This window comes from Zeus faber (assembly GCF_960531495.2).
Source record: "Zeus faber genome assembly, chromosome: 9".
In the NCBI taxonomy this organism is placed as follows: Eukaryota; Metazoa; Chordata; class Actinopteri; order Zeiformes; family Zeidae; genus Zeus; species Zeus faber.
The window spans coordinates 19,149,648-19,164,834 of NC_137197.1; the positions used below are offsets into that span (position 1 = coordinate 19,149,648).

The following is a 15,187-nucleotide window of genomic DNA, read 5'->3' on the forward strand; positions in this document are numbered from 1 at the left end:
ATTTACTGTTACCGACTTCACTGTTATCTAACAATTGTTATCTAAGAACCGTTAACTCGTAATTAATGGCAGGGTGGCTCAGTGGTTAGCACTGTTGCCTCACAGCTAGAAGGCCCTGGAATCGAACCCCAACCGTCCGAGGTCCTTCCTGTGTGGAGTTTGCATGTTCTCCCCGTGTCTGCGTGGGTTTCCTCCCACCATAAAAGACATGTATGTTAGGAGACATGTATGTCCTGTCGGTGCCCCTGACCAACACACTGGGAAAAGAACTGGAGTTGGTCCACGGGGTGGACTGCTATCTGCTCCATGGGTTGTTTAGGATGGGTCCAATGCAGGGACAAATTTCATTGTCGATGTATGCTGAGATTTGACAATAACCAATCTAATATAAAAGTATTGGGCTGATATATTGGTTGCTGTGCTGTTTTTGTCACACACCTGTCAACCCTGCTCATGACTTGCACTACTCACAACCAGAGCAGATGGCCGCTATAGTGACAGTGATAGATACGCAGTCTGCACAATTTTGGAATATTGTCAGGCGATCGATAAAGTATTTCTCTAATCTTCTTGGTTTACCTTGAACTACCTCTAAACAGCCGACATTTTCTTTCTTTCGCTCTCTTAATCGAGCGTCACCTACATTACATTATGTTGGTATCGGGTTTGAGTATCAGAGCATTTTCACAAGTACGAGTGCATGGGCACAGTATCGGGCGTGTACATTTGACCGGCACAGAATCGAATATCTGACACTGATTGGCCCGGTCACCGGTCACGGCCGATAGAGCTGAAAAGCGGGCGATTCCGGTCACCGCCGATCGACCGGTCCATCTCATGTTTTATATTTATAACATTATGGTCACATTTTTGTGCTTGATTATTACTCCACCACTTCCAATTTCACCTAAGCAATGCAGCGTTACACCTGGATAACAAAAGCACTGCTGGATGTTGAGTGAGTGAGAGGAAAGGGGGGGGGGGGGGCTCACAGAGCCACAAGCACAAGGTCGTAGCATCTGGTCCAATCCAAAGGAATGTAGTTTAAATGATGAATAATTGTACGGTATTGTTTTGTAATAATTGCTTGTTTTTTGTATTTAAATTACAAAATGTTGTTTGTTTATTTATTTATTTGCGTAGTTTCAGTTGCCATTTCATACCTGCGTATTTTGACCAAGAATTGTGTGGTTGATATACAAAATGTGTGCAGGTTGCCATGTCTGGGACTGGTGACGCCCATAGAGCTGGTTATAAAGGGTTGGAATTGCCAGCTAAATAGAGTATTGTGTTTAAAGGAGCTCCAGGTTTCCCCTTCTCCTTTTTGGAGCTGGTGAATAAGTTGCACTGAAATGAATTGAATCACTGCAGAGTACAGCAGTCTAGAGGGAACAGCAGCTGCCCAAATATGCCCCGACTGAAGAGCTGGAATCCATCATCCAGTAGTAGCCTCGAGGCTTCCTGTCGTCTACGGCAGCCATTAAATGACTTAATATAATGTACACACACACACACACACACACACACACACACACACACACACACACACACACACACACACACACACACACACACACACACACACACACACACACACACACACACACACACACACACACACACACACACGACTAAAAATAGAGATGTTTTAACATGGAAAAAAATCCAAACTATAATTTAAGGGGGCTGTGGCGTTTTCAGTGATGAGCAAAAATCTAGATGATTCATAGCTGTTGTAGGGACCTATTACGCAAAAACTCACCTTTTCAGTGCTTGTGCACATACATTTGGGTCTCTGATGGGCCTACTAACACAGAAACTGCGAAATAAGACAACCCAGTCAGGTTCTTGTGAGCTGTCTATGTCTGAAAACATGTCCTGAAACACCCCGTTCAGATTTTTGATCCAATTATACATCACAGGGCAACAGTATAATTACAACTGCCCCCCATCCGAGAGTAACTTCACCCACGGCTAGAGAAATAACACAGAGAATATTAAGCGCCGCTGGGAAGACCAGAACAAACCTTTTCAAAGAAAGAGGAATTAATACCAACGGTCGGTAAAGAAATAGCAGACAAAATGTAAGCATTTGAAAAATAACAATTCTCTGTTCTCTGTGTTTCTTTCTAAGAAAAAAAGTATGCGGTAGATAGACTGTAGGCTGCGGCGCGATCTGCTGTGTGTTTCTCAAAACAAAACAAATAAAAATAGTGTTTTTTTAATTGTCAATGTATTTATTTAATTTATTCAAATTTATGACATTTACACAAAACCAAAAAATCCCCCCATGCTGTGTCCCATGCGTCCCGGTGCGGTGTCCCCCGACAAGCTTGCAGAACGGCAAAAAGATTTGCAACACACTTTTAAATGAGGCCTTGTAGATCTAATATGAGGGAAGATTCAGCAACTGCATTGCTTATTTCTCGCCTCAAATGTGTTCAGAAACAGATATTGGTGGACTGATAAGGTGAAATCAGTGAAAGGTTACAGACTAAATACAACGAAGACACAGAGTAAAGCTCAAACCCCATTGGCTCACAGAACCGAAGGGTGGCTCCTCCCACAAAAACAGCCCATTTTGGAACAGGATGGTATAGAGGCATGTAAGAATGGCTAGAATGCATAATCTACATTGCATTTTCAGCAAAAAAAAACAGACATATTTTGGGAACCTCAGAGACCTATTTTAACTTGTGTAAAAATGAGCATAATAGGTCGTCTCTAATATGTTTATAGTTGTTTTTTGAAATGATATAAATACTTTATACTACATGTACTTATCGATGCACTCCTAAATGCTCCAAAATGCCTTTGTGTGCCCCTAACGTTTTAGACTTTGGAGCACAGCGCTGCCGGGGGAAAGAAAGTGACCTTAAAACCCTGGGCCCTAAGGACCATGATGGATATGTGAAAAAGCTGCCATCACTCATTTAGTCTTTCTTTAGGATGTGAGAACAGATGAGTCAACAGAAGCCCAGTGTGTGTGTGTGTGTGTGTGTGTGTGTGTGTGTGTGTGTGTGTGTGTGTGTGTGTGTGTGTGTGTGTGCGTGCGTGTGTCCATATGCCAAAACCTTTCACAGACACAGCGACGCTAGCCACACATCAATGGACGGCTGCAACAGGAGTGAGTCGTAAGAGAACGACAATAAGATGAAGATTAAGAGGAAGAAGAAGAAGATGAAGTAGGGAGAGGAGGTGAGGGGGAAAAAAAAGACAGAAAGGAAGAAATACAAACAAATAATACAACTTAGACCAGAGATGTGTGTGTGTGTGTGTGTGTGTGTGTACTCACGGATCAGAACGCAACCACTGAAGAATAATACCCGTCGTACAGTACAGCATTGAGCCCTGTTTCCGTGGTAACCGACTGGGTGAGAGAGGGATAAAATGCAAAAACATAAGTTATCTCTTCAGTTACCTCTTCACTTTTGCCCATCGCTAATGCACCTCTACTCATTCTACTCTCTCCTCCGCTACTCGCCGCATCCCCCTCTCTCTTTCAGTGCGTCTGTTTATCAATCCTCCACGCGCACGCACGCATTTCTCCTCAATTCCCAATGTTTAGTTTCGTCCTTAGAATAACATGAGACTAAATCGTATCCTGGCATTGTCTGAATACTGTATTTATTGGTTATTAGATCCTATCTTATATATTTAATACCTTTCATGAATCTGGCTTGCTCTGAGAACATTTTTACTGTTATGTATTCCTTCTGTGTGAGAATACTGAGCAAATTATTGTTTTTATTGAGTCACTTTCATTTATTTTATTATTGTTTTCTGTTATTTTTTAATTCATATTTGGTTGTTTATAATAAGGTTTAGTGTATATTTTCATATTTTATTGTGTACCGTTAACTGTTATATATACTGGACATATTTCCACATTTTTCCACATATTGCCAAATTTTTATCCAATAATGTATTAAAATGTCCCATTTTTATGAAAGCTGTTGAGGCACTGCAATTTCCCTGCAAGGATGAGTGAAGTATCTATCCTTCCATCTATCAGCTCAAAAACAACATGAGCTCAAATTGTATTTCTCCCTCTTTCTCCAGTGCATCCTGATCCTCAGTAAAGTCCAGGGATCAGAACAGTCAATATGCCACCAAATCAAAGTTACAAGCGGCGCAGAGAGAGAAGGCAAAACACTGTGCACCTATATGTACATTCATCACCTGTAATGCTTCAAAGGCAGAACTGCTAAAAAAAGAAACACACACACACACACACACACACACACACACACACACACACACACACACACACACACACACACACACACACACACACACACACACACACACACACACACACACTCTCAGTACGCTTGTGAAATTAATAAGGATGATTCACAACTCTGTACCTTCATTGAAGTGCTCAACTCGATGTAAATTCGATAAACAACATGAAAGATGAGTAGGCTAAATAGTATGTATTTTCATATTGCACTTATTGAAATAAAGAGCTGTATTGTACACATAACAATGATGATAATACCCTTAATACAAACAAACATAAATATCCCCCCCAGCTAAAATTAGATATTTGGGTATTCTACAGCATAGGCCTCAAGGCTGTTTGGAATATATACGGAAACTACAACTCGTCAAATTAAAGAGTTCAATTATAGTAGACTAACTGAAGAAGAAACTTCCCTCTATCAAATAAATAGAAAAACTAACTAAAAGTAAATTGAATTTGATGAAACGTGGTCATATTTACCTCTGCAAGCGGATTTGGTAACCACAGGAGTTCCCGTTCCCGACACTTTCTGCCCTTTCCGATGCTACACGCTCCGCCACCTGGAAACACCAACAAATGAAAAAAAAAAAAAAAAAACCACAAACACAAAATCGTTCCAAAAAAATGACCCCCCCGCCCTTCCGCCTTCCAGATCCGGCTTGGGAAGTACTGGGCGACGTACGGAGATGGCGCTGATGCGTCGGGGCTGGGTGCACACCACCCTGCAGACCGAGCCCAGGCCACGCTGGATATGGTCGTCCAGGATGAACTGCGGCACCTGGGTGGTCTTCCCACAACCCGTCTCCCCGGAGACCACCAGCACCCGGTTGGAGTTGATCAGCTCCACCAGCTCCTGCACGGGGGGACGAAGGAAGGAAAATACTGACGACCAAAAAATGTGATTTGGCAAGACGACGCAGCATCCCAACACACACACACACACAGGACACAAATTGATAATGTGAAATATTTTCAGCATAAGATATACATTTACTATTTTTTTTTTGCCTGTCTTTGGAAATGTGGCTTGGAAATTTTGTGCATTTGGCTATTTTTGTTTAAAAAATTTCCACGACAAATTACTAGTTTGTGAAATTATTCTTGGCAAAATAAATGGATTTTAATAATAATACCAAAGAAAACATTGGCATACAGTATCAGACCTGCACTCTTACCTCACGTTTAGTATACGATGGCAGTTTTTCTCTGAATTTCTGCAGGGGAGAAAAAAAAAAAAAAAAAGGGACAGAAATCAGCAAGCGTCAAAATAAGTAAAACCATATTCTTAATAATCATCTCTCCGAGGCCTCGTCCACACATACAATAACTATTTAGAGGTATAGATCTCTCCAGTGACCAAAGCTAAGTTAGAATTCTAACTGAACTGTGTAATTTTTTTTTAGAGGATGTTAATTGATTCCAGTCACATTGAATCATTATAAACAATGGTTTTTTTTTGTACTGGAATAAATACAAACAAAATATTTCACATCATTTCATAGATAAAATAATGCTTGGGAGCTGGAAGAGCCGTCTCTTTTCAGTGAGACGACCTTTTCAACACAGCCGCCCCCTCCATGCCCGCTCTGTACGTTCTTCTCTAATCTGACATTTTCCTTCTTCTGCTCATCATATCAAAGCATCATGTTTGACGTCCGTTTAACATTATTATCTTATCTTTGATATCACAATCCAAATCATGCAGAGGTGCCTACAGGGGCCTCTCACAAGCTGCCAGTCTCTTTTCTGCCCTCTCATTTGGACAAATCAAGTGGATATATTGTAAAATATAAAAATATCTCCTATTTTACTGAATCGGAGCACACTTTCTCCTTAAATCATTAGAGCTCACAAACTGCGAGCTTCACTTCCAGTCCCTAAAGTAGCTTCCAGTTCCTAAAATGCCATTTTCTTGCGGACGGGAGGTCAAATGCAGAGAAAATCTCCGTATGCATGTGGATGTGAGAGAAATGTCAGTGGCAAAGGAGGTCGAGGCTAGTGGGACAGTTAATATAAGCAGATTACTGGGCAGAAAATGGATTTTACATGGTCATTTACATGGTCATTCTATCTCAAATTAATCTTTCTCTTGAAGGAGGAAGATTTTGGCTCAATAAAAAAAGTGTATCATTAAAATGTTTTTTTTAATGACAACTGTTGTTAAAAACCTATTATAGTCAGACAAATGGTGTTAAGTGCAGTTTAAAAAAAAAACATCAAGCCATGTAGTTATAGAATTTTAGATATTAAACTCTGAAATGTTTTCAGCACTGTCCAAATGGCTCCCAAAACTAGGGCTGGGTTAAAAAAAAAAAAAAGAAGAAAAAAAAGATGATACTCCCATATAATCCAATACTTTTTGAAGTGATTTAAAAATTGCAATATCAACATTATGTGTGGAGAGGTTATGCATTATACATGTTATGATTAAATAATATGCCAATATAGTGAGAAATGAATTGAAATATTAAATCCCTGTAATAGACTGAATTTGTTCAATTAAATATTTTTGTAATGGACATCAGACTTGTGAAAAGTGAAAAAGCAGCAGCAATTCTCATTGTGTATAAAATGTCATAATATTGACATAGAATCATATTGTGAGTCATCTCATCAATACCGGATTCAATCAATATTTAACTGAATTGAATCCCTTCATATCAAAAACAAACCGAACCAAAACTGCATCTTTCCCCCATTTTCCTCACCAGCATTTCCTGATACTTGGCGTTGGACTTCTTGCTGAGCAGATCTTTCTTCAAATATTCGTCCTCGGTATCATCTCTGACTACTTCCTGGAACAGGAAGTCCAGGTCCTTCTCCCTGCCGAGGGCCTTCACTTTCCGCTCCTCTTCCTTCTCCTCATCGTTGTCATCCCACGTATCGGGCGGTTCATCTTTTACCTTCTGAGAGACGTGACTGGCACAAAAGACAGCAGGCTTTATTAAAACGATCAACCGGTAAAACGTTGATTATATAGGTAATATTGGTGTCTTTGTGATGTGTACACAAATTAGCAGCAGATGAAAGGGAATAGTCGTTCGGTGACCAAGTTACCGTTTTGTTCCATGAGGTTTTGTCTTCTGTGCTGCATCAATTTCCTCCTCCTCATCCTCTGACTTGACTTCAGCCTTACATTTCTCCTCTTCGGGTTTGTCTCCATCAAAGTAACTGCACAGATTTAGCCATATACATGATATTTATGAGCCATATACTTCCATAGCTCACCAACAAACACAATGCTAAATGTATGCCAAAGGGCCAAGTGCAAAATTAAGCCACCAGATTACTTCCATAATTTCCGGAGAAGAAATTTGATTTACACATGTTTATCTGGTCTTCACGGGTAATTATGAACACATTTTGTTGAAATAGACTGTCAATGAACTGAATGAAAATCAGAATCGGCAGGTGAGAAATCTGAAATTGGAATGGTCCAAGAACATTTCAATCAGTGCATCTCTAGTTGGTAAAAATGTTCGGTAACTTCACAAGATCATGTATTTCAAGTGGTATATCATAATCAGATAAATTTGTATACTGTATATGGTTAGCCGTATTATCTTGCCGAGAATGTGATGAGCCTTGTTACAAGACGGCTCCGGTGTGAGTCATTTAGCTGCAGTAACTCAACCGCCACAGAGACTCCCTGTTACATTGTTGTGGCACTCAAAACATTTTCCCAAGGTTATCAGGTCTGCAGAGGAGTTCAATATACTTGTTGACCAGAAACCACTCTGTCCAGTACTGGAAAGAATATAAGTCTACATAACAGGGATATAAATTATCATCATGCAAATCCTGTCCAGAAGGCAGTTCACTCCTCTGTAGACAAAATACTATAAGATATATAGGAATCAGTTTAAGGTTTCAGGTTTAAACATGTCATTTTTTAATCATATAAAACATGGAATGATAGAAGCTTCAATGACCTTCAGACATTTATTTTTTATGAAGAATTTGTCTCGTGCTTTTCTTTCAATTTCTTTTAAATCTTTCATGGTTATTTCTTTCTTTTTTGGTTATTTCTTGTGTTTTTTATCTATTTCCCCTAAATGTCTTGAAATAATATATGATCAATCAATCAAATACACAAACTCTATATCATAACAAACTTTACTGCATGCTAAACCTGGGGGGGAAAGTATGCCATGCTCACCAATGACCACCACCCGCATCCCAGTTGTCTGAGGTGGAGGCTCTGGCCCCTCTGTTCCCTCTGGCCCATCTGTGGGAGCCCGGCGGTTCAGTCCTCACGGAGTTGAGAAGGTTGGTGATGTGCTGCTCTCTGGCCTCGTCCATCTGAACCACCGCCCGCTGAACAGGGAGCATGAGGGGTTGGAGGGCAGGTTAGATCATAGCACAAGTCTGTGTTTTCCAACTACTGTGCCGTGAAAATGTTCTAATTTCACCACCAATAAATACATGACGGAAATTAGGTCTTGTGTTGCAAGATCAAAATTGCAAGGCTGTACTAATTGATCATTTCCAGACAGAATAGCAGCTCAGTGCTCACCAAAACAACTCTTATTTCACACTGAATGTGACAACTAATAGGAGGCCATAAACCCAGCCACACATGTTTGTGACGTTTCTGGTGGTCAACAGGATAGCGGCGTGCCATGAGATTGTTTCTTTGTATAAATGTGACAATCACAGCAGTTAAAAGTTTGGGAAACACTCTGACGTGGCTTCAGTGACGTGGCCTGAGAGAGAGAAACTTTCAGTTTATGGGTCGATTATCCGCACGCTGGAACAAAGTGTCATTTAATGTTCTTTCATTTCATTGCGCTGACAATGCATCTTGGATGTTAGGTATGGGGTGTGCATTCAAGATATATGTGCACAAATCTCAGTGAAATCATTTAGTCACATGACCTGACAGTTAAGAAATTGACTGAAAATTAACAGGAAGTAAAAATATATTGCTTTATTTGCCCTTAAATTATACAGTATTTGCACTTCAATTCAATGCCACTATAATAGTGGCGCAGAATAAAATGTATTATAATTCAAGTCCATCTGTTGCAGAACAGTAACTTATCGGTATTGAAGACTGGAACATAAACATCCAGGTAGAAAGTTCCTCGACTCACCTGATGGAAACTCACCTAATGCACATTGTATCTATTTCAAAATCTCTAACGTTGTCTTGAAATTCCCATTGAATTTGGATGGAAACGGATGACTGTGGAATATGACAATTTTAGGCAAAAAGATTGCGATCTGCTCACTAAATCGCGATCGGGCGATGGTGTCATAATGGTGACGGCTCGAGACGTACCCCTCTGCGGTCCGCCTGCTTCCTCCGGACGGCTCCGTATCTGGCGTACCACAGGCCGATCTCCCGACCCTTCAGGTGAGGCGGAGGACGGTCCCGCTGTCCACCCCCGTCGGCACCACCCCCGTCTTGCTCCTCGCGGGAGCCGGAGTCGCAGTTCCCGTCGCGGTCCTTCCCGCCGCCCCGGTCCCACCTCTCCCTGGAGCCGTCCCTGAAGCCCCGGCCCCCCCCTCTCCTGCCTCCTCTGCCTCCCCCTCCTCCGCCTCCTCCCCCTCGCCTACCTCCACCGCCGTAGCCATAGCTCATGGTGCCCCCAAGCTAAAGAGAGCTTTCCGAAATGTTAGTAAAACGTTGTTAATTCGTATTATTATTCAATTCAAGACCCGGACTCGTCGTCGTCGGCGTCGTCGTTGTTGTTGTTCTATCTGCAGCGCTGCAGCTCGGCCCAGCCGCTACGCATCCGGCGCGTCGCACACTGATGACGTCGTGTGATTATTTGACGCCGAAATGTGACGTAAAGATACCGCGGCAAATACGCGGATAAGATTTATTTGTTGATATTTAAAACTAATTAGAAAAACTATCAGGCTACTGGAGGATTATGAAAAGTGTATTTAGTTATAAAATATATATTTTTAATACGTTATTATTTAGTTATTTATTTATTTTTTATATTTATTTATAAGTGGATGTATTTGACTTATGTATTGTCAGTATGGATATGGAGACTATACAAGTATCCAATATACTGTGTTTTTAATATTAATAACTAATTCACTATGTTAATATTAACAGCAATCTAATTTAAACGAATCTAATCGAATCGAATCTAATCTAATCTAATCTAATCTAATCTAATCTAATCTAATCTAATCTAATCTAATCTAATCTAATCTAATCTAATAATAATGTTACTATTATACATATTGCACATATTGTTATATAATGCGGTGAGGTAATCTACCACTATTTTCAATTTGAATTCAAAACAAATAAGACTTTCATGATCCTGTGGTGGTGAATTTGAATTTGGTGGTAAACCCATCCGGTTGGTGTACTTTGCCAAATGGCTGACTCTTAATAATGTACTTTGAATGTTAAGTACAGGGGGCCACATCCGCTACATGTTTAAAATAAAATGTTAAATCTGGGCCACAAATACATTTTAAACCTGCACATACAAACGCTTAATCGGTTTGGTCCTTGTATATTTTTCGAGTTATACATTAAAAAAAAAAATTCTTTTTTTTCTTCTTTGTTGTTTTTCTGCTCTTTTTTGCACATTTTATAATTGTTTGCCTCTGTTCTATGATCTAGAAATGTACGTTTATGGTATTTTTCCCCATTTTACTGCAAGTAAATGATGAACTGAATCCTCATCTCTCTGTCTTCACCACAACAAAGCAAAGCTGGAAGCAGAAAAATATTAAAACGATAACATTTTGAATGAATGTCCCAGTGATCAGATTTGGTTCTTATTTCGACAGTGGTGAGCAATTACTTTTGTGTCCCTGACTTTTGACTTGTCTCCTAATTTTAATTGGGATCCCTTGTACATTTTTTTTTATTACACACACACACACACACACACACACACACACACACGCACACACACACACACGCAGACGCACACTCACGCATGGACCCATGCACGATCGCGCGCGCGCACACACACACACGCAAACACTCTCTCTCTCCCTTCTCTTGGTGGTTTTCTTTCCCATTCTCATTTCTAACACCCCACACATGCCATTTTCTAACACATTGAGACTATAATTAGTGTCATGAAGCATAAATAGGGGCAATTGGGGGTGGAGGCATGTGGAGTGTTTGATTCTGTGTGTTTTTCTTTTTTTGTTAAAAACAAAGCCTTTGATCCTCCATCCTCTCTTCATCACAGTGATGCACTAATGTCCATTATAAGGACGACGCGTTTCCTGCAGGAAGGCAACAAATACGTTCAGTGCATTTGGACAACATTTGGTTTAGTCAGGGGCATTAATGGAAAACCACATAACAGATCATAATGAGCACATAGTATGGCAAAAAATATATATTGTCCTTTTCATAAAAATGGAAAATAATCTTTTGAATTGAAATATTCACTTTCTTTCCCCCATTTCACATTTCCCTGTGCTGTAAAGCAAACTTTTCAGACGGCTTTTCAAAATGTTTTTTGATGCTTGATCTTAAGCGAGCAGGAAAAAGAATTTGCCTTTATATAATTTTTTTCTCGGTGTTTCAATCTGAATCAGGATTGCACATTCAGGATTGATATTAATATAGACCTCAACCCAGACCCATGGATTGAGGGCGTTTATTTTTATTCTGTTTTTATTTTAAGATGCGAGAGTCCCCGGAGAGAGACAGAGGATCGGGAGGAAAATCGACTGAGCCAGAGTACATGTGAGGAAAATACAAGGCGGGGAGGGAAAGTGTGTGTGTGTGTGTGTGTGTGTGTGTGTGTGTGCGTGTGTGTGTGTGTGTGTGTGTGCAAGAAACAACAATACATCTACGCCCAAAAACAGACAAACACGCCCAGATGTGCATTGACCTGATCCTGCACAAATAAGCCTTCCATCCTCTCTCTCTGTGCTGTGTTTACTCTCAAAACACACCATATTGTTCGCTCTTGAAAAAAATTCCTATTACCATTCTATTTGTTTTTGAGATGAGATGGAAAACGATGGCGACTTGAAATTTGGCTCATGCATAGATATTCTCTTGCAAATGGTTCCCAAACAAAAATCATCCAGATCGGCCAAATGGGGGCTCTATAATTAATGGTCAAAATTCTAATATTTAGAAAAGGCCATACTCCATCCGTTTGGAATGTTTTTAAAAACAGTTTTGTTGAGAAGGGTTTGTCAGCTGTTGACCGATTGATGCCAAATTTGGTACAGGACATTAAGGGACCGTAGCTTCACGAAAGTACTACCAAAGTTTTACGATCGGATAAATAAACCATTAAACTTGACAATGGGAGTGGTCGCACACAAAACCCTTACACGTCCGTAAATGATTGGCCTTTACTCCATTCCTCATGAAACTGAACGGGGATATGAGGTAGAGGTGTTGGAACGCATTTGCCAATGTATGTGAAAATGTGACCTGAGGGAGCGCCACAAACACCAAAAACATGTATCTCCCTACGTGATTTGTGGAATTTCATGAAACTTGGCGTACATGCTTTATAGGCAATTTCTAGTCTAAATATGCTTGATTATATGTTTGTTTGTATGTTAGGAATATGTTTGGTTGTTATCGGTACATACTAGCGTGGCCTGGGCGCATTTACATGTGGCCAATGACAAAATGGCTTTTAACTGAAGTTGGGTTCAGGGGATGATGGTGACAGATGACGGTGTTGTAGCGATGGTTCTGATCTTTTGAGAAGTCATCTCATCTCTTGGTTCACTTCAGGACTCAACCTGCTGAACATCACTGTGCAACTTGCACAGTATGATCTGACGGCTGCCCGCAGCTTTATATTTTCTTGTGTGCTTGTTTTCCCTTGGCTTAAACATTTGCAGGTGTATACCGTTTCATTCTTGATGCGTGTGCGTCGTGTAAGGTTGGTGCAGGGGTGGATGCCGCCTGTTATTGCTTCAAAATATTACAGGGTTTCAATCCTCCAAAATGCATTTATGAATTGATTTGTCAATGCATTTTTTTTTACTGCTTGTGTTGTTCAAGGCAAAGGGCAGCTGTTCTACTATCTGCACAGTGTTTTCACATCTTCAGCCAAAGCTTCCTAGAACTGCGCTCAGTACAATATTTACTGAGTGCAGTGCCGACAGTCTGTGGGCTGTATCCGTCACAATGATTAGCATTAGATAAAAATAACTTAGGGCCAACGTATGAGCAGTCACATCAATGTTGTCCATGTGGCTTCAATACAATGGAGCTAAGTACACGGCATCTTGACCTGTATGCTACAACTGTATAAGATACAGTATTTATATACACAATAAGTGTTAAATACAAAAGTATGTACATAACTTCATTTAATTTGAGACACTGATGTCAGATGTGTATATATAAATATATATATAAATTCCAGTTGGAGTATACAGGTTAAGATGTATATCACACATACACATACCCACACACATATGACCAGTGTCTTCAAATGAAATGATATACTGTATAGCCTTTTAGACATTTAACTGGATTTCAAGCCATAAATACAGCTAGATATGACAACACTTTATTAATATTATATATAATAATAAAGTATATATAATTGAATATGAAGACACCGATGTCATGTGTGTGAGTGTATACACACACACACACACACACACACACACACACACACACACACACACACACACACACACACACACACACACACACACACACACACACACACACACACACACACACATCAGTGTCTTAGACTGCAAATTTAACTTAATATTGATAACAATAAGAACATATTTATATACACACAGTATGACATCCGTGTCTTTGACCGTAACTTGAACTTTAGTGATGCTGACACTCGGAAAAATGTTCTACTTCGTTCCCCTCTGTTGGACACAGAAATAAAAGCTTGGCTTAACTGCTCTGTCACGATCTAAAAACGTCCCGTGTTCACTTACAAAAAGCATAATGTTTGGAAGCATTACTATTATTCATATTCTGGTAAATGTTGTGTATTTTATAATACCATTCACCGCAGACGTACTGCCGCTTTCATAACGGAGGCAAAATGCTCCACAGTCCCACCGGAGGCAGTTTTTCGGTATAAATCTTTAATGAGCACGTTCATGTGGAGAAAATATAAACAGCTTCCAAATGAGTGAGCGTGTGTGGACTATCCAAACCTCAAAAAACACAGAAATTAATCAATAAAGCGCTGATCACACTTTTAAAGACCAAGCATCCAAACAAGGTATTTAGATATAGCAGACAAATAGATAGATATTATAAAACGTTTTTTATTATATTTTATTATTCTTTATCTCGTTATTCACACACACACACACACACACACACACACACATGTGCAATGATGTGCTTGTTTGTGCTGTATAGGTATTGACGGGTTTATAAACCTTGCAGGAGGATATCGATTTTTATTTGTATTTTCTATGGTGGTTCATTGTCAGTGTCCCACACAATGAATGAACACAACTATGAATATTTGAATTTTAAACAGAACACATGGGGGTGTGAGTGATTCTCTGCACACTCTCTGCTGATTGAGCGGGGAGAGTGAGAGTCAGTGAAGTGAGAGTTCGATGGAGACGATCCCTAAAGTGGCTCTGAAATGCACATTCACATTCGTATCTGCTGCCTCCTTCATCAGCGGAATCCCCACGCAGTCACTCAGCCAGAGAGTCGAAAGTATCACGGCGTGAGTACCCCCTTGATATCATTTGGGACGGCTTTCTATCATTATTCCTCCCCCTTTTTCTTCCCTTTTCATCTTTTATTTCCTTTCTTCCCAGACGTCGACAGAGGTCTCACACAATTATTGTAAAAACATAATAATAACATAATAACTCCCATTAAAGCTGGATACAGTAGCAACAAACATGCCGATAACTATTAACAAATATAATCAATATAACCCACACACGTATACACCGACATCTAGCACACAAACACACAAGCACGCACACACACACACACACACACACACACAC

At 40.1% G+C, this 15,187-nt stretch overlaps 1 protein-coding gene across 1 annotated transcript in view; it reads right to left on the reverse strand.

Annotated features, from left to right (window-relative positions):
* Positions 1-9,836, reverse strand: part of dhx36 (DEAH (Asp-Glu-Ala-His) box polypeptide 36) — a gene marked incomplete at its 5' end in the record, with an annotated part of 47,788 nt that extends 37,952 nt beyond the window's left edge. Inside the window, 8 exons of the mRNA XM_080007142.1 lie at positions 3,296-3,370; positions 4,730-4,809; positions 4,932-5,102; positions 5,425-5,463; positions 6,958-7,168; positions 7,307-7,420; positions 8,409-8,566; positions 9,534-9,836. Of these exons, the coding sequence (XP_079863268.1) occupies positions 3,296-3,370; positions 4,730-4,809; positions 4,932-5,102; positions 5,425-5,463; positions 6,958-7,168; positions 7,307-7,420; positions 8,409-8,566; positions 9,534-9,836 (1,151 nt within the window). The remainder of the gene's footprint in view (positions 1-3,295; positions 3,371-4,729; positions 4,810-4,931; positions 5,103-5,424; positions 5,464-6,957; positions 7,169-7,306; positions 7,421-8,408; positions 8,567-9,533) is intronic.
* Positions 9,837-15,187: the final 5,351 nt, after the last annotated feature.